This window comes from Panthera tigris, chromosome F3 (genome assembly GCF_018350195.1).
Source record: "Panthera tigris isolate Pti1 chromosome F3, P.tigris_Pti1_mat1.1, whole genome shotgun sequence".
In the NCBI taxonomy this organism is placed as follows: Eukaryota; Metazoa; Chordata; class Mammalia; order Carnivora; family Felidae; genus Panthera; species Panthera tigris.
Genome location: NC_056678.1, coordinates 3,615,092 through 3,635,561, shown reverse-complemented (window position 1 = coordinate 3,635,561; position 20,470 = coordinate 3,615,092). Strand labels below are relative to the sequence as shown.

Here is a 20,470-nt window from a genome sequence, read left to right as displayed (position 1 = left end):
GCTGGGCCCCGCGGGGCTCGGGCGGGGGCGGGGCGGGGGGCGGCGCGGGCGCGCGCGCGTGGCCCGGCCGCCATATTGGATCCGGGCGCGGCGGCGCGCTGTAGGCTGCGCGCGCGCGGGCGCGCGGGCGCGGCAGGGGCTGGGGGGAGCCTCGCGGAGCCCAGGGCGCGAGCGCGCCAGGCCGGGAAGGCGGGGGAGGGGTGGGACGGAGAGGAAGGGAGTGGCTGCGAACCGGGCTGCCGCAGCCTCCGCTCTCCTCACCGGCGGCACCGACCCCTCCTCCCGCGCCCGGTCGGGGAAAAGATGCCCTGAGCCCCGGGGCGTGAAGAAGGGGGAGAAGGCGCCGACCGCGTCCCGTGAATCCAGAAGCCCCCCCCCTCCCCCCGCGCCCCGCGCCAGGGCGTCGGGAGCCTCCGGGGCGGCCGCCGGGCGGCCGAGGGGGGCGGGGGAGAGCGGCCGTCCGCCGCGCGCGGCGCAGGCCCCCGGCCGGCGACCCCCCGCCATGGGGCGGGCGCGGGCGGCCGCGTAGCCGCAGCCCCCGGAGCCGGGGCGGGCGCCGCCGCAGCCCGCGCGTCAGGCCCCGGCGGACGCCGCGAGGAAAATGAGGAGTGTCGTCCGGAATCCGCGGGAGAGCGGACTCGCCGCAGAGCCCTGACGAGGGGGACGCCGGGAGCAGGGAGGAGACGCGTCCTCCGGGCAGGGCCGGGCGGGCGGCGCGCCGAGGGGCTGCCCCGCGGACCCCGCCGCCGGGCCGCTCTGCCCGCGGCGCCCGGGGAGCCTCTGCGGCGGCGGCGGCGCTGCCTTTGCCTCCGCCGAGTGCCTTCTGGGGGCTTCCTCCCCTTGCCGTGGTCCTCCTTCCCCGGGAGCGGATCGGACCCAAGCCATTAATGATGCGGCCGGGCTCGCTGCGGGGTTGTGTGGCACGAGGTGAATTTTGAATGAAGGCGAAGAGTTGGGTTTTCTTTTCTTTCTTAAAGGAGAAAAAAATTTTTTTTTTTTTTTTTTTTAAAGAAGTCTGGACTCTTGGGTCCGTTGTACTTGGATCGCCTCCTGCGACTGCACCGTGCTCTTCTTTGGAAAAGATGTACGAAAGCCCCGTTGCATGGTAGCTCGTCCCGCAGAGCCGGGTGTGCGCGCGGAGCCAGGCGCTCCGGGCCGGGGGGCTCCCCGGCCGCTCGGGGGCGGGGCGGGGGGGGGGTTGTCGGGCGTCCGCGGCCCGGCCTGACAGCTGCGTGAGGGGACCGGACCCACCGCTTCCAGAACTCCGGCTCGGGGCCGCCGCGTGCCCCGCGCGCCAGTGACCGAGGGGAGGCGCGGCGGACGTGGGCGCAAACATGTCCGGAGAGGTGCGCCTGCGGCAGCTGGAGCAGTTCATCCTGGACGGGCCCGCTCAGACCAACGGGCAGTGCTTCAGCGTCGAGACGCTGCTGGACATCCTCATCTGCCTGTACGATGAGTGCAACAACTCTCCGCTCCGAAGGGAGAAGAACATTCTCGAATACCTGGAGTGGGGTGAGTGTGCCTGGCCTAAGTCCGCCCCCGTTTCGTCGGGCATTGGTGGTTTCGTTGTTGCGGGGGGTCGCCGCGAGTGAGCGGCGGGGCTCGGCGATCAGTACGTGGCTGGACATAGATCGTCCATGTGACATGTATGGTAAACGCGTCACGGGCCTGGTACGTAGCTCGAAGTACATGTGCGGGAAGGGAATGGATCCCGCTTACCCGAGTTTTTTTTTTTTTTTTTTTTTAAATAGTTTTTGCTAGATGTTTTCCCAAGAGTCAAAACCGCGCTACCCCATTATTGCCTTGATTTAAAGTGGCGTTTGGGAGGAAGGACTTCTGTTTTCAGGTCAACCGTCAGAGATTTTGAGTAATTCCGTGATGAGCAAAGTGGATTATTGCTCACGGTTGCCCCAGCGCATGGCGGAATAACACACATTCAGTTGAAAGGTGTCGGTTGGGGGAAACGCATTCCTTCCCAGGCTCTGGAAATCGCTCTTGAAATGGGCGGAGAGATGAACATCTCTTCGGTCAACAGGAACTGGAAGGTGGTGGCCCGTGGGTTTTATTTCATCTCCGTGTGGCCCTCGCAGAGGAAACTGCTGCACACGGACTTTCCAGAAATTGTCATGTTTGGAAGACAGCATGACAGAATGGTTAAGACATTTTGCGATAGTACTTGGTGGGGAATGTTTGGGAACAGCTCCCACTTGAGGGGTAGAGGTACCGTAAATTTAATTCGGATCTCAGCCGGTTGGACTTTGGTCGTCATTTCCCTCCCCCGAGACGGGATTTGGAGGAAGACCTACCGTAGCCGAGTAGCTCAGCGAGGCGCGCCGACGCTCCATGTGACCTTCAAGCTTGGGGGCTTGGCCTAAGTTCTTCTTCCCGGGTCACGTGCGTGCGAGCGCGTTGAACACCCGGCCCTCTGTTGGGAGAGAGAAACTCCTCACCACCCACACCTGCGCCGAGGGGTGTGGGCCAGGGTCGTACCTGTGGGGTCCTAACAATTTTACTTTGTTGGCAGGTGTTCGCACTACAATGCCTTCCCGAGTAGACCTTTGTTTTCTTGAAGTACAAGTCGAGTGGTGATTATTTCGTTGATTGATTGACTGATTTTTGGTTTGAAATTGATTAAAAATTAGTTTGTCAGGTTGACTGACTGATTGATTTTTGGTTTGAAATTGATTAAAAATTAGTTTGTCAGGTAAATCACTCCTGGGCCGTAAGATGGCCTATCCATAATAATTGTATTGAACTTGGCCCGGATCAGAAGTTTTCTAGCAGCTTCATGTCGTGAGGTGTTGAAAGTGTGTGTGCGTGTGTGTGTGTGTGTGTGTGTGTGTTCATACATGTGAATGGGATGGTTTTTACAGGCTCTTAGGCTCATGCTGGGAATGTAAGAATTCGAAACCATCTTTTCTCCTAAGCGTGAGACCATTGTGATTGACTTTGGTACTGGTTTTGTGTGTCTTTTATTTTTATGTGTAGGGTAAACTATTTTATAAAGCATATGTAATTTTCCATTCCCTGTTTCATAAATGTAGAGACTTTTCCTAGTGTTTCTTTTGAAAATTCAAAGAAACGGTTTAGGTACTTCTAGAGTGCCCGTTCTTGGATTATGGTTCCATAGCGACACTCTTGTCAATGATCATGGTTGTCATTTAATATCTGTTCTTTCTCATCTGTGAAATGGTGGGAGATCTCTATGCACCAGTAATAAATATAAATGTACAGTTATAATAAAAGAGAAAATCATATTCTGAATTGCCTTTTGGTTTTTAAGAGTTTACATAGTAGTTTTGTGCAATACGATACTTTGCTGTTTGGCCAGAATAATTTATGTATATCTTTCCACTAAGTATGTTTTCTTGAGCTTTGTTTTTTATATCTCTATAAAAAGAACCCTTGCTTATGCATATTTAATTTAAGCCAAATAAGCCAAAAATCGAATAAATATTTGGCCAAACACATTTTATTTTTATTAATGTATTTTAAGTAATTTCAAACGAGGGATTTTGCACAGTTTAGGTTAAGTTTTAGGGGTATCGTTCATATTTTGTCTTTTTAGAAGTCTGATATGACATGACAAAAATATATAGTCTCAAGTAAATTCATATTGTATTTCTCAGTAATCGAAAAAAAGAGACTAGAATTTTTAGGGACTTATTTTGTACACTGTGGGGTCAAGCAGTGACTGTTCAGGCATTTGTAAGATAGATAATGAGGTCTTGAAAGTGGGAGTTATCAAACACAGAAGTTTGGGTAAGGACTAAGAAGAAGTTAAGAATGGAAAAGCTGTCAAGAGATGTATCTTCAGTGGTATTGCTATTTTTAAGTTATTTGAGAATTTATGTTAAGAATGCCAGTGTGTTCTCTGCATTTAAGTATTGATATAGGTCAGCTGTTGGGTCTCAGTTGATTACTACCTTTTGGGGAAATGCCCTATTTTATTATTATCTAACATTATATAAAAAATAGATCAAGGAAGTTTCCAGATAGCGAAATGACCCCAATAGAATTTCTTAGGGATTACTTTTTTGGTCTGTATTGGAAATTTGTAGGGATTGTTTGTTGGGCTTAAATATGATAATTATGATTTGTGTGAAATGGTACAGTTTTTAGTTTGATTTTTTAAAAGATCCAGTATTTGCAACAGTAGAGCAGTAGTCGTTAAATAGTCTGTATTACATGCTGGATATATTTGTGTTTGGCTGTTTACGTGAATGAATGCGTCATCTAGTTATGCCTTATTTTTATGCCGATGATAGGCTACTGTAAAAAATGGAGTCAGCCAAGATTCTGTCTGTGTGGCTTCATTCCATCAATTTCGCTTTATTCCTGGTTATGGTCCATTTCATTTTTATTATCGGTACAGTTAATGTTTTGTTCGTTACACTATCATGACAAGAAAACGGACAGTTCACTCAGGTACTTTTTTTCGCGGGTGGGTGGGGGACAGCATTCCTTGTTCTTGCTGATGGCTTGAGGGAGGAAGTGTAGACCTAGAGAGGAAGAAGGAATTAAGCCAATGAGCAGTAGAGCAGGGGGATAAGAGTGCCTTCAGGCTATATAGACTGCTTAAATTTAATAATGCGTATTTTCCAGTTATATCCAATAAGATTAGAAAGACTTGTGTCCTTGTTTTTCAACTGTTGAAATGATAGAGATTTGTGTATTTGTCTATAAAATAATAGTTTTGATATCAGCAGAACTCTACAATGATTTACAGTAGAATTGTATGAATAAAAATAACGTTTATATTATAAACATTATAACTTGCTGTCACTGATGACATGACTGTCTTGTTCACTGAATTGGCTACCTCTCCTTTGAAAAGGGAAATTGGTATTTTAGGGACTTCTTTACCAACTGACTTAAAACACAGATGTCAGATAATGTTAATACAAAAGAAGCATGCAAGGCTGTGTGTGGATAACTGTTTTTTGGTGCTTTCTGAATCTTGTTCTTGGTAATCTCATTTAAGTTATCCTTAATTTTGTAGGTTATTTAGTATATGCATACTCATACATCTAAATAGTCAATAAGAAACTTATTACCAGAGCACCTCACCTGGTACTGGGGTTTAAACTGTTCCTTTCATTGGGGTGGTTTTGAAGCTTATTAACATCTTTTCACATGTGGGTCAGTTAGGTGAGGTGATGAGGGCTTGTTAGAAGGATCTGAATCATCTGAAGTTTTTCTAGGTTGCTTTGTTTTTCACTGCAGCTGTAGGTTAGTAGAATTTGTCACACCAAACTATCAAAGTGTTCATGTGATACAGATGATTAAGTTTATTTTAAGTCCTCAGGATTATCATCAATGTCATCAGAAATACAGGTTGGGCACTTGTTTCCTTTATACTTGCCAGTAATTTAGTCTTATTCTAAGAATGACAGTAAGTATAATTTTTTGATCTAATACAATGCTGATACAGTAGGTGATGTCTATTATTTTTCTATTTCTCTTTTTTCTGTTTCTTTTTTAAATAGAAGTATAATTAACGTCCAGTGTTATATTAGTTTCAGGTGTGCAATCCAAGGATTCAGCGATTCTGTACATTACTCAGTGCTCTAGATAAATGTCCCCTTAAGCCCTTTCTCTGTTTCTCCCACCTCCCCATCCATCTCCCCTCTGGCAACCACCAGTTTGTTCTGTGTTTAAGAGTCTGGTTTTGTTTGTTTGTGTTTGCCTTTGTTCATTTGTTTTATTTCTTAAATTCCATATATGAGTGAAATCGTATGGTATTGCATCTCTTTTTCAAAAATCTATGTGGCTCCGTGAGTGAGAGTGGGGATGTTAGGATTAACACTTTAAGAATTTTAGGAATTTATTTTTCATATGGAAATGTAAGGCATACCTTAGCATAGCAGCGTAAAAACAAACAGCATAATGTTGGCAGTTTTGTGAAACATTTCCTAATTCCTGGGACTCGGTTAATAGTACAGAGTAAGCCCAGGCTGTTTAGGGTAAAGGAACCAAACTTGGTACAAATTAATACTTTGTTATACTACACTTCACTTTGGCAGTTAATTTCTTTGAAACCTTTTCTCTTTTGGTACACTTAGTGCCAGTATGTTGTGTAGGTAGCTCATTGTGTTCCATCCTATTGTTTTGATAGCTTTTAAAATCAATTTACTGAGTCCAGAGAGCATTTAAAAAATTAAACAGACCAGAATAGAGAATATCAAGTACATTGTGTTTAGAAAGAATAAGTATTTTCCTGTCAAACTCTTTGTTTTTCTGTATTTCTACTGTAGATCGGGATCAAAAGAGTTTGAAACTCTAGTGTAGATTGAAGCTAATATATGTTGACTGTTTAACGGCAAAAAGATTGTAGACATAGTTCTTTTTTTTTCAGAAAGAAAAGTGCACATCATTAAAAAAAAGGGACAGACTGGAGAATTTAATGGAGAGGAGTTTAGAAAGGGACCAGGAACTAGGAAGGAGAGACGGAGAACGGGAGAAAGGACGGACTAGAAAATGAGCGCGGATATAGTGTTTTCCTGGGTTGCTGCTTAAGTCCGAGCTGTGAATTGAGTATTTTTAATTTACAAGAACTCAGTGAACGGAGAACTTGACTTTATACTCCTTTGTATTGTCTTTGATGGTTCACTTCCTTTTCCTTTGACATTTTTCCTTTTCTGACTTGGGGTCTTGGATGTTGACTCACTGATTGTCAGAGTTGTGTAAGTGTGGCAAACAGGAGGGATAACCCTATGACCTGTAGACTCTGGTGTTTTTTGGTTCTGTCTTCCCATTACTCCAGATGAACTCTATAGTGGATGCAAGTGAGAAGGCTTTGCTAGTTCCATGGATTTTCTGATCCCTTGTTACTCACACGAAACTGCCAGCGGGAGTGATGTAAGGTTTTCGGAAGCTATGGCCAAGAATTGCTCAGCTGCTTTGTCAGTATGTGAATCAGTCCAGAAGTTCTTTACGTAAAGACTTTTGTTTTTGAATGACCCGCACTGCACGTATAGGTCATCCCAGATATATGAATGGCTGTCGTTTTTGGCCACTGCCTACAAAACTCCTTTGTACATGAGGGGATTTCTCTTCCCCACTGGTACTCATCAGGGCCCCGCGGTAGCGGTAGCTCTTGCGGTCTAGTTGCTCTGAACTCACTTTCTAGTGTCCACTGCCTTTTTCCACTTAGCACACGGGGAATGGCTGGCCCTTTGCTGGCCAGCCCTCCTACCCCGCCTCCTGGCGCTTCTATATCTGCTGCGCGTTAGCTCTCATGGTGACCAGGAGCGGGGCGGGGAGGGTGAAGACCCGCTCCCCCCTTCCTTCTTGCCCCTTGCTTCTTCGTGGTGTAACTCTTTTCTGTTTGGGAATTAGGGCTTCTGCAGCCTAGCCCCATCCCTACTTTCAACAGGTGCTTTGGAAATCCAGGGGATATTAATAGGTGCTTTGTGGCTGGAGAGGGGAGGCAGATGTTTATGTGACTAAATAAATTTGGGAAACTATTTTAAACAAAAGTAAACATCAAGAGTAGTGCCAGTTACTCTAGAATTTATATATGATGAGAATATATATATATATATATATATATGATGAGAGAATCATCATTTTTAAAAAAAAATTTCTAATGTTTTATTTATTTTTGAGAGACAGAGACAGCATGAATAGGGGGAGGGGCAGAGAGAGAGGGAGACATAGAATCCAAAGCAGGCTCCAGGCTCTGCACTGTCAGCGCAGAGCCTGATGCGGGGCTCGAACTCAGGAACTGCGAGATCATGACCTGAGCTGAAGTCGGATGCTTAACTGACTGGGCCACCCAGGCGCCCCTTGTCTTTTTTTTTTTTTTTTTTTTTTTTTTTTAAACCATACCTGGATGATGTATCACAAGTATTCCATGGAACACCCTTTGAGAAACACTCTTTTATTACGAGGTCATGGTGTTTCTTGTATCAGGGTTAGAAGGAGATGATTTTGGGAAACTTTGGGATACTTTGCGGTTTGAGGAAGAATCATAATTTGAGTAAGTTGTATCTTAGTGGTTGTGGACTTTTAATGGTCTTCTGTGTGATAGTCATGTGAACTGAGAGATAAACTTGATCATGTGGACTAACACAAGAGCGATGCCGATGACCTATTACATCTAGGAGAAGCATCCTAGAAAGTAGAGTGAAATTAGATGTAAAATAGTGAACCAGTATGATCAACCCCTACAGTCCTTGAAATTACTGAGAAGAATAATTATGACCTTTTCTTGCTCTAATTAAACTTGCTTTTCAGGGAGTCAGAGTGGCTCAGGTTGAGCGTCTGGCTCTTGATTTCGGCTCAGGTCATGATCCCGGGGTTGTGGGATTGAGCCCTGCGTTGGGCTCTGTGCTGAGAGTGGAGCCTGCTTAGGATTCTTTCTCTGTCTCTCTCTGCCCCTCTCCCCCGCTTGTGCTTTCTCTCTCTCTTGAAAAAAAATAAAATAAGTAAATAAACTTGCTTTTCAAGTATAGGGAATCACTATAAATACAGAAATTCTCACTTTATCTTTTGTAGCTTTCGTTACTGTAATTGTTAACGTGTTGCGAAAATATTTATCTGAAACAGTTTTATTCATTACTTTGTGATATTTAAGAGGAAAAGGTCAAGGACTTACTATTTTAGAATTCGTTGTAGTACTAAGTATTGTTTTTTCTAAGGTTACAATGTTTTAACTAAGCTATTGGTTTCAGACTTTTGGACCAGTGTGGAATTTCACAACTCGCTATAACATTGTATATGTGAAGCTATGGATTTCAAGTGCCAGCACCTATTTATACGTAGCGTAAAGAAACCAGAAAATACAATTCTTTTATTGAAGAGAAAAACATGCATACAGGCATACCTTGGAGATATTGTGGGTTTGGTTCCAGACCACCACAATAAAGCAAATACTGTAATAAATGATTCAATTGAATTTTTTGGTTTCCCAGTGCATATAAAGGTTAGGTTTATTTACTAAGTGTGCAATAGCATTATGTCTAAAAAAAATGGACATACTTTAAATAAAAAATACTTTATTGCTAAAAAAACGGTAACCATCTGAGCTTCCAGTGAGTCGTGATCTTGTTGCTGGAGGGTCCTGCCTCCCTGTTGGCGGCTGCTGACTGGTCAGGGTGGTGGGGCTGAAGGTTGGGGTTGGGGCAGTTTCTGAAAATAAGACAAGGTCGCCTCATCGCTGGACTCCTGCTTTCATGAGCAAAGTCTCTGGAACACGCGACGCGGCCTGATCGCATCTGACCCCTGGCGGAACTTCTTTCGGGACTGGAGTCCTGCCTCAGACCCTGCCGCTGCCTTATCGGCTCAGCTGATGTCCTGTTCCGAATCCTCCGTTGTCATTTCAACGGTCTGCCCAGCGTCTTCACCGGGAGGACCTTCCACCTCCAGAAACCATGTGCGCATCCGGTCAGGTTTGACGAGGAGATCGCAGGCCTTCGGTCCCGTCTGCAGCCCCCACTTCTGACCCCGGTTCCCTTGCTGTTTCCACCACAGCTGCAGGGGCTCCCTCCCCTGACGTCTTGAAGGGTCATCTTGAGGGCTGGAACCAACTTCTTCCAAACCCCTGTGAATGCTGGTACTTTGATTTCTTCCCACAGATCACAAATGTTCCTAGTGGCATCTAGAATAGATGAAATAGAAAGGTGAATCCTTTCCAGAAGGTGTTTGATTTACTCTGCCCAGATCCATCAGAGGAATCACTATCTGTGGCCGCTGTAGCCTAATGAAATGTATTTCTTCTGTAATAAGACCTCAATGTTAAGATTACTTCATGATCCGTGGGCTGCAGAATGGATGTCGTGTTAACAGTCATGAAATCAACGTGAATCTCATTGTCTGTCTCCATCAGAGCTCTTGGGTCCCCAGTGCTGTCAATGAGCAGTCGTGTTTTAAAAGCAATCTTTTTTCTGAGCAGTAGGTCTCCCCAGTGGGCTTAAAATATTCAGTAAGCCAGGGGCACCTGGGTGGCTCAGTCGGTAAAGTGTTCGACTTGGGCTCAGGTCATGATGTCACAGTCTGTGAGTTCGAGCCCCGCGTCGGGCTCTGTGCTGACAGCTCAGAGCCTGGAGCCTACTTCGGATTCTGTGTCTCCCTTTCTCTCTGCCCCTCCCCTGCTCACACTCTGTGTATCTCTCTCTCTCAAAAATAAATAAACTTAGAAAATTTTTTTTTTAATTAAAAAAATAATTCAATAAACCATGCTGTAAACAGATGTGCTGTGATCCCAGGCCTTGTTCCGTTTCTGGAGCACAGGCAGAATAGATGTAGCATAGTTCATAAGGGCCCTGGGATTTTTGGAATGCCACACGGACGTAGGGTTCAAGTTAAAGTCCTCACCGGCTGCATTAGCCCCTCACAAGAGAGTCAGCCTGTCCTTTGAGGCTTTGAAGCCAGGCACGGACTCCTCTCCAGCCATGAAAGTCCTAGATGGCGCCTTCCAATGTGAGGCTGTTCTGTCTACACTGAGACCTGTTGTTGAGTGTAGCCCCCTCATCAATTCTCTCGGCTGGACCTTCTGGAGAACTTGGTGCAGCTTCTCCATCGGACTTGCTTCCTCACCTTGTACTTTTACGGAGACGGCTTCTTCCCTTCAACCTCGTGACCCAGCCTCTGCCAGCTCAGACTTCTCTTCTGCGGCTTCCTCCCCTCTCTGAGCCTTCACAGACTTGAAGGGAGCCAGGGCCCTGCTCTGGGTCAGGCTGTGGCTTAAGGGAATGTCGTGGCTGTTGGCTCTTCCGTCCGGACCGCGGACGCTTCGTCCGCGTCGGCGGTACGGCTGTTTCGCTCTCTTGCCATTCGTGTGTTCACTGGCGTAGCACATTTCATTTATTTCGAGAACTTTTTCTTTGTGTTTATAAGTTAGCTGTTGGGTGCACGCAGCCTGGCTTTCCGCCTGTCTTGGCTTTCAGCATGCCTTCTTCACCGAGCTTGATCATTTCTGGTCACCTTGTAGAGTGAAAGACGTGCGACTCTTCTGTCACTTGAACGCTTAGAGGCCATTGCAGGTTGTTAATTGGCCTAATTTCAGCCTTGGTGCGTCTCAGGGAACAGGGAGGCCCGGGGTGAGGGGCAGAGATGGGGACACAGTGGGTCCGTGGGAGCACAGAGTTTATTGGTCAAGTTCTCTGTGTTCTGTGGGCGTGGTTCGCAGCGCCCCTAAGCAGTTACAGCAGTAACCTGACAGATGAGCGGTCACCGGATCGCCATAACAAATAGAACAGTACTGAGAAGTTTGAAATATTGCAAGAATTACCAAAACGTGCCCTAGATGTGAAGTGAGCAAATGCTGTGGGAACAGCGGTGCAGCTTGATGTGAAGCTGCCATTTACTTTGTTTGTAAAAAAACAAAACAAAACAATATCAACAAAGCACAATAAAGTAGTAAATCATCGGAAGGTCAGTGGTAGCCTCATGCTGTGTCACAATGCCCGTGGTGGCTCACCTCTCATCTCCTCATCACAGGCATTGTGTCCTCTCATGTTGTCACAGGAAGGGTGAGCGCAGCACAGGGAGGTATTTTGAGAGGCCACATTCACATAACTTTTATTGTAGTGTACTTTTGTAATTGTTACTTTTTTTACAGTTTATTTAAACTTTATTTTGAGAGAGAGCGCACGAGCAGGGGAGGGGCAGAGATCCCCGAGCAGGCTCTGCATTGTCAGCGCAGAGCCTGATGCGGGGCTCGAACTCACCACCCATGAGATCGTGACCTGAGCCAAAACCGAGAGCCGGACGCTCAACTGACTGAACCACCCAGGCGCCCCTATGATTGTTATGTTTTATTATTAGTTATTGTTAATCTCTTACTGTGCCTAAAATTTAGATTAAACTTTATCATAGGTATGGACGTATAGGAAAAAATACAACGTATGCAGGGTTCAGTACTGTCCTCAGTGTCCACTGGGGTTCTTGGAACGTACACCCCAAGGATAAGGGCCAACTACTGTAATCGCTGTTTTTCCCATAAACTCCTCTGGATATCAGGGTGGCAGATAATAAGACTAGAGGATAATTGAATTTGATTATTTAAAGACGAGTAGCTTATAGGGGGAGAAATTAATTAGCTTTTTGTCCCCCTCTGATCTACATTTATTTTTCCTTCCTTCCCCATCAACACTTCCTCTCTCCCCCAATCTAATTATGCCTGAAAGCACTGCCCATATAGATGAAAACGGTCTTCTAAGAATACACGCGAATGAGTTCAGTCACGTGTGGTCATTTATGTTTTGGTTTTATTTCAAATTGTTTAAACATCACCGTAGGCTTAATCAGTGAACCCCCCCCCCCCCCCCACCTATTCTCTTTGCTCGATTCGTAGTGATCAAGCTTAATTAAATTTTCTTAGAGTTTCCATGGTGAAGATCTGCAACCTGAAGTGTTCCTGGTCTACACCAGCATCCTGGTAAAGAGCGTGGGCTTTCCATCCAGACTGACTCCTTGGATTCCTGGCTGGCTGGTCTCAGCCAGCTGCGTAGCCTCTCTAAGTCTGTTCTATCCTCTGTGAAAAAACAGACATAATAGTAAGAGCTTATTTTGCCAAAAGGTTGAAAGTTGGTCTAGGTTTATTCCTTTTCTGGTGATTTATATTTTCTTGTTTTTTGTTTTTTTCCGGTTTTTTGTTTTCGAAGTTTCTGTCTAGCATTATGATAAAGTTAGAACTAAAATGCTATTTTTTTTTTATTTTTTTTTTATTTTGTATGGAGATGTCTTTCCTTCCTTATGTGACTATGCAGACAGCATCTTACTCCTTTTTGGACAAGGTATTTTGCATTGGAACATCTTGTTATTAGCTGAACTGTTTTTCACCAAATATCAAGCCACTCTCAATCCTTTGTATCACCAACAGCACATATTACTAAGTGGCCAGTTACGTTTTATTTTCATATTTATACAGCTCCAATCTGCAAATGAGTGGTAGCGTTTTGGACCTCGAGTCAGAAGATTAAAATAACCGTGAAAGGTCATTGATGCGTTGCTCACTTAAGACTGATTGTGGACTAAAGACTATGCAGCACCCACAAGTACATGCTGTGGTCTAACAGGGAATATGAAGAAAAGAACAGCGAACACGATGGTTTCCTAAACGGTGTTTCAAGGGATGTAAATGATTATTCTGAAGATTCAGAGTTCAGTGAATATGGCAGTAGTTTTATTGTATCTTTGGATATGACAAAACACATCAGAGTAAAAGTTTTTAAAAGTTCTGCAATCCAGGGGCACCCGAGCGGCTCAGTCGGTTGACGGTTCGACTTCGGCTCAGGGCGTGATCTCGCTGTTCGTGAGTTCGAGCCCCGCATCGGGCTTTCTGTCAGCCTGTCAGCATGGAGCCTGCTTCAGATCCTTTATCCCCCTCTCTCTGCCCCTTCCCCACTTGCACACTCTGTCAAAAATAAATAAACGTTAAAAAAGAACTTAAAAAAAAAGTTCTGCCGTACAGAACCCCTTTTAACTTTGTTTTACCTAGAATTTGCCTAAGTCATTTGTCTTTGGAGCCCTTTTTATGAGGGACATTGGCAGAGTTTGGGAAATGGCTGGTGGACGCTAAGAATCCACAGGCAGCGGCAGAGCCTTTCAACTGGTTTTGTGACACAGGGTGTTTGTTAAATTCTTTATCACATAGGTTTTGAATATCGTCGCAATTTACATCAAACTCCAGAGGTGGAGAATTGAAGGACTTGCCTTTATCCTTTCCCTGCTTAACATTTTTCAGCACTTCATTTGCATCCCCTAGAAGCCAGCCTGACAGCGGTTCTTAGGTTAGCGGGGAGTTCTGCATGGGGTGGATATGTGTTTACAAAGGACAGTAAGACTTGATATGTGCCTTTGACTTTATATGTGTAGTTCCTGGTTTGCAAAGGTGTTCCTGCTTAACCTAGTAATTTTTTTTTTTTTTCAGTAGAGCTTGATCATTTTTTGATCCAGTTAGCTCTCTAACCGTTGCATTGGAACAGAATTTGAGATATTGTCATGGCTGTGAAATAGAACAAGTGTAGTTAGATTTTATGAGGGTTTTGTAAAAGCAGTGTAATTGTTCTGGTACAACCAGAGTCCCATTCTTTAATATCTGGTTTACTGGGAGTGGCTTCAAGTTGACTCTGATATTATCATTATTATTTTTTAAGATTTTATTTTGAAGTAGTTTCCGCACCTAATGTGGGACTCGAACTTACAACCCCAAGATCAAGAGTCTCACGCTGTTCTGACTGAGCCAGCCAGACGCCCCGACCCTGATATTATTAAAAGCAGTCAAGCATTTACTTCTGTCCTAAGATTTAAAAAATGCTTGTATAAAAAGATTAGGAAAAGCTTGCAGTAGCTAATGCCCCGTTTTAAGGTTGTACTGCTAGCTAAGTATGGCCTTGCCCTGACCAAAAATTATAACTAAGAAGCATTTAAAAACAGACTAACAGCTCAGGTATGTAGTCAGGCTGACATACTGGTATGATATCATAAAGCTTCTCTGTGCTCCGTACTTACCAAGATTTTCCTAGAGTTTTTGGTGAAAAACCACAGTAGTATTTGCAAGTCTAGTGTGATTTCTATTTCTGCCTTTTTGCTGCATGCCTTTGTAACGTCATTCCATTTCTGACAGATGCGTGCTAGGGTGACAGTTTTCTCCAGGAGTCCTTGCCGTGTTACATCTAATGAGGTTGTGGTTAAGTGTGTTGATTTTGTTTCTTTTGTCTGTGTTCCCATGGTAATCTCAAGTACGGGTTCCCCTGGTGTTATTCAGCCTGTGTATCTGGCTCTGTTGACATGTCTGTGTCAAACGGGCGTAAATGGATTGCATTCCTGGATCTTACCTCGCTAATGATGCTCTTATTTCTCCATTAAATGCTAAATGATCTGTGACCTCATTATTACGTGTGTCCCTCACCTGAAAATATGGTGAATCCTACCCAGGGCCTTTGTTTAATAGACGGATTTTTATTTTTATTTATTTATTTTTTATTTTTATTTTTTAATATGAAATTTATTGTCACATTGGCTTCCATACAACACCCAGTGCTCATCCGAGCAGGTGCCCTCCTCAATGCCCATCACCCACCCTCCCTGCCCTCCAACCCCCCATCAACCCTCAGTTTATTCTCAGGTTATAAGAGTCTCTTATGGTTTGCCTCCTTTCCTCTCTGTAACTTTTTTTTTTCTTCCCCTCCCCCATGGTCTTCTGTTAAGTTGCTCAGGATCCACATAAGAGTGAAAACATATGGTATCTGTCTTTCCCTGTATGACTTATTTCACTTAGCATCACACTCTCCAGTTCTACGTACGTCGCTATGAAAGGCTGTATTTCACTCTTGCTCATTGCCAAGTAGTATTCCATTGTATATATAAACCACAACTTCTTTATCCATTCATCGGTTGATGGACACTTAGGCTCTTTCCATAATTTGGCTATTGTTGAGAGTGCCGCTATAAACATTGGGGTACAAGTGCCCCTACGCATCAGCACTCCTGTATCCCTTGGGTAAATTCCTAGCAGTGCTATTGCTGGGTCATAGGGTAGATCTATTTCTAATTTTTTGAGGAACCACCACACTGTTTTCCAGAGTGGTTGTACCAGTTTGCATTCCCACCAGCAGTGGAAGAGGGTTCCCGTTTCTCCACATCCTCGCCAGCATCTGTAGTCTCCTGATTTGTTCATTTTAGCCACTCTGACTGGCGTGAGGTGAATAGACAGAGTTTTAAAAAAAACACAACCTGATTTTTTGATCATATCAACATCCTGCTTGATGTCCTACAATGAGTACTGATAGTTTTTAGAATGATATTTAAACTCCTTACCATGGCATATGGAAGTTTAAGTGATACAATCCTTGTCTGTTTTCCTCATCTTTTTCTTCACTTAAAAAAATAATTAAATTTGAAACAATGTCAGACATTGCAAATAAAGTACAGTGTCTTTTCCTCTGAACCATTTGAGAGTAAGTTGCGTATTCATTTCCTGTATCATCCCCAAATATTTTTGTGTGTATTTTCAATATTTTCTTGCATAAATGTGATGCAGCTATTAAAATCAAGAAACTGACACTGATGTATTACTATCATCTGATCTTTAGACCTCTTTCAGGTTTTGTCAGTTGTGCTGATAATAGTTTTATAGCAAAAGTTCAGAGTCACATGTTCCATTTGGATGTCACGTCTTTTAGTATTCATTCGGTTTGGATTAGGTCTTCAGATTTCCCTAAACTTTCTAGACTGAGCCTTTAAAAATTTTTTTTTAATGTTTATTTATTTTTGAGACAGAGACAGAGCATGAATGGCAGAGGGGCAGAGAGAGAGGGAGACACAGAATCCGAAGCAGGTTCCAAGCCCCGAGCTGTCAGCGCAGAGCCCAACGCAGGGCTCGAACTCGTGAACCGCGAGATCGTGACCTGAGCCGAAGTCGGTTGCTTAACTGACTGAGCCACCCAGGTGCCCTTGACTGAGCCTTTTGACGATTACTGGCCAGTTATTTCTCAGCATTCGTGATAACTCTAAATTTGGGTTTGTTTCTTCATGATAATACATCTCTGGCAGGAATGTCCCAGAAGTGCTCACATGCAGCCCTTTTATGTGGACATCCTTTTCATCTAGTTCAGCCTTCAGCACCCTACTCTGGTCCACCATGATTTCACCCATGCCTACTTTGATCTGTGTGTATCTAATTTTGTTTAGATTTATTTCCCATTCTCATCTTTAAAAAATTTTTAAAAATCTTTTCAAAATTTATATATAGTGCAATTTACCCTTTTTGGTATACATTCTGTGAGTTTTGACCAACGTCAAGATGCAGAATAGATCCATCATCCCCCCACGTTCTCTCGTGTTGCCCTTTTGTACCACACTCACCTTTTGCTCCAGTGGTAATGAAATGTTGACTATTCCATGACTTTTCACTCATTGGTTAATTTGTTTGGAAACTCATCCTCTGTACCACCCTCCCTCCCCCCCGCCCCCCGCCAGCCCTGCCTGTCCTAGTACACATGGCACACAGTAGGCGTTTGGTAATGTTGGTTGAATGAATTAATGCCATTATACTTGCTTTAGACAAGGCTGAAAGCAGTAGATTTGATCTCGAAGCATTGCATGGAAATCATTTATTTTGTATGTCAGGGACTTTCCTCACTGATTTATCCTGTTTTATTTCAGAAGTGATTTCTCATGAGTAGTGGTTCACAAACCCCTCCCTTAGCAGTCGACAGTCTGTACACAAGTGTTTTGTGGGGTGAAGGGAAGGAGAGGGTGCTACTGCTTACATTTAAAAAAAATTTTTTTTTTAACGTTTTATTTATTCTTGAGAGAGAGACAGAGCATGAGCGGGGGAGGAGCAGAGCAAACCAGGGACACAGAATCCCAAGCAGGCTCCAGGCTCTGAGCCGTCAGCACAGAGCCCGATGCAGGGCTCAGGCTCACAGACCGTGAGATCATGACCTGAGCTGAAGTCGCACGCTCGACCGACTGAGCCACCTGGGCGCCCCAAGGGTGCTACTGTTTAAAGGAATAAGATAAAATCGAATAATGTTTAACTTGTCAAGTTAAAATTTTCTTACTTAAAGTATTATTTATAAATCTGCACAGTGTCTGACATAAGGCTTAAAGTCTGGTAATTATGAATTGAACGCACAAATATAATTTCTTCCCCTTCTACCATCTTCTAAAACCATAGTAAAAGAATGTTTTGAAAAGTCATAAACATTCAAGGATGAGAAAAACAGGAGGGATTGTCTAGCAGTGAAGTTACGGAAGCCGAAAAGTAGGCAGATGAGCAATGACAGAATTAGCAGATCTGAGAACCCTCAGTAATAGTGAAAGCTGAACACCTACCCGGTTTACCTGGCAGAATCCTCCAACATCTTAGAAATTGGTACCTTCAGGAACCTCTGAAAGTTGAGGTTGGGGTGGGGCTAAACTATGGAGGATTGATTGAAAGTGTTTTATAAGCAGTAGAAACTCTCAAGCCTTTCCTACTCTGTGCACTGGGCTACTGTAGTCTTTTCTCCCTAGAGATTGGGTGGTTATTCTCAGTAAAACAGGTTCTCTGGGTTGAAGGTAGTTTAGGGTGGGCATTTCATGCTGAAAATAAGATTAAAAAAATGTTTATTTACTTCTACTTGGCTCCCAGCATGCTGGCAACAGGCCTTCGTCACAAAGACAGAAGAGTCTCTCAGGCGAATCTGACCAGCCTGGGAAGACCCAGTGGTGCATAGACATCGGGGATCCTTCAGGAGAGGGCTGCGGCAGTCACGCTACAATGCGGGTCATTGTTCCGTGGGCTTCACCCAAGGGTTCAGAGCTTCAGATCGTCTTTTCATTTTCTCATACATAATATGGCATGAATAGAAATAGGAATAGGAAACCAAAGATTGCCAGATACCCAAGGAAAGCCTCTACTGCATAAGGCATAGCTCCAAACAAGCAAACAGACAATAAATAAAAAATAAATAAATAAGGCCGCTTACACGAAACAGACTCTGTAGGGAAAGTGTAACTTCAAAAACACACAAAACTCTCAGTATTCTTAGAGATAAGAGAAAACCCGTGAAATAAATCAGGATGTCATAGAAGGGAATAAAAGATAATGAAAGAAAGTTCTTTGATGTTAAAAATGTGATCGCTCAAGTTAGAACCTCAGCACAGAGGTGGAACGTGGGCAGAAAAAGTTTCTCAGAAAACAGAGCAAAAACTACAAAGAGGAAAGAGGAGATAGCGAGAACATTTTAAGCCAGTTTAGGAGATCTGAATAATAGTCTGAATAATAGGAGTTTCAGTAGGGAGAGTAGAGGGAAGGAATTCATCATGAAATCATTCAAGAACATGTTCTGGAACCGAAGGTTATGAGTTTCTCTATACCCAGCACAATGGGTGGAGATAAATTCACATCAAGATTCACAACCAGTACACTGTGGAATTCTCAGAATCTGGGGCAAACAACAAGACCCAGAAAGTTTCCAAAGGGAAAGTATACACAGAATCAGCAATCAGAAAGGCTCTGGGCTTCTCAGCAGCAAGACTGGAGGCTAGAAGATGATGTGAATGTTTGAAGAAAAATGACTTCCAGACTGGAATTTTATGCCCAAATTCTCAATCAGGTATGAGGTTGGGATAAGGACGCTTTTAGACATGCAAGTTTTAAAAAAAATTTACTTTCTGCAATCTGTGGGCTCCCAGTGGGGTATCCAGCCCACCATCTAGGCTTACCTAGGACTGACGAGTTTGTCCATATTGGAGACTTGTGCAAAAACCAGGGAAGTCCCAGGCAGACTCTGATGAGTTGGTTGCCCTCGCCGTAAGTTAAGGTGAGGGGATACATGATATAGGAATCAGGAGGTACAGTACAGGGGAGAGAAGCAGAGATTCCCTAGGACGATGGTGAAAGGAGAGAACGGCAGCTTCACATTCAACACCGAGGTCATTTAAGCCGGATAGGAGAGACTTCCCTACTGATGTGAGTGGACATCTGGAGCAAGTTTCGAAGTCTGGAGAGAGTCTAGGGTTGCTTAGAAAATGAAGCAAATGAGAAGGCAGTTATTAAGAAAATAAAGATTTATATAGGAAAGAAAAATAATAATTTACATGGAAACACCAAATATTGATCTGACCGAAATTATGCTGTAACAGTTTTGGGAAGATGGTACCGGAAAGGAAAGTTTTTTTCAGTAAGGAGGATGGTACTTATTGGGGCCTGATGTTTTCCTTAAAGTGACAGTTGAGTCTGAGTTCATGAATTAGCGATAAAAATGAAAACTTAAAAAAAAAACCAATAGCTTTCAGGGGGCCTGGGTGGCTCAGGCGGTTAAGCATCCAATTTCAGCCTGGGTCATGATCTCAGTTCTTGGGTTCAAGCTCCGCATTGGGCTCTGTGCTGAACACTCGCTCAGAGCCTGGAGTCTGTGTCTCCCTCTCTCTCTGCCCCTCCCCCTCTCGCACTCTGTCTCTCTCAGAAATAAATAAACATTAAAAAAAAATAGCTTTCCTTTTTTACAAAGTTAAAAAGTTCCAATTCCTTTACTGTTTCTTCATGACCTTATTTTCAGACTTTTTCTAAGTCCTGTTAACGAGATACAGTAAAGGGGAAATTTGGAATTTATCAATATATTCTTTGAGCAGATGAGTCTCTTTTTTTCTTTAGTGATTGTTCTCATGGATGGCAATTTATATATAGTCTTTGTGTTGGGAGGGTGGTTTATTCCTGAAAAAGCAGTGTAGGATAAGTTCTATGTATTTACGTTAATGATACACAGATCCTTCATTTTTTCTTTTTTAAAAAAAAATTTTTTTTAACGTTTATTTATTTTTGGGACAGAGAGAGACAGAGCATGAATGGGGGAGGGTCAGAGAGAGGGAGACACAGAATCTGAAACAGGCTCCAGGCTCTGAGCTGTCAGCACAGAGCCCGACGCGGGGCTCAAACTCACAGACCGCGAGATCATGACCCGAGCCAAAGTCGGATGCCCAACCGACTGAGCCACCCAGGCGCCCCTCCACAGATCCTTTAAAGGTTACA

At 44.0% G+C, this 20,470-nt stretch overlaps 1 protein-coding gene across 3 annotated transcripts in view; it reads left to right on the top strand.

Moving 5' to 3' along the window:
- The first annotated feature begins 765 nt into the window (after positions 1-765).
- Positions 766-20,470, top strand: part of CDC42BPA (CDC42 binding protein kinase alpha) — a 318,266-nt gene continuing 298,561 nt past the window's right edge. For 2 of the 3 annotated variants that reach the window (XM_042976799.1, XM_042976798.1), the window contains exon 1: positions 768-1,512. In XM_042976799.1, the coding sequence (XP_042832733.1) occupies positions 1,335-1,512 (178 nt within the window). In that variant the 5' untranslated portion in view covers positions 768-1,334. Of the gene's footprint in view, positions 1,513-20,470 lie in introns of all 3 variants that reach the window. The other variant, XM_042976800.1, reaches the window with a different exon arrangement.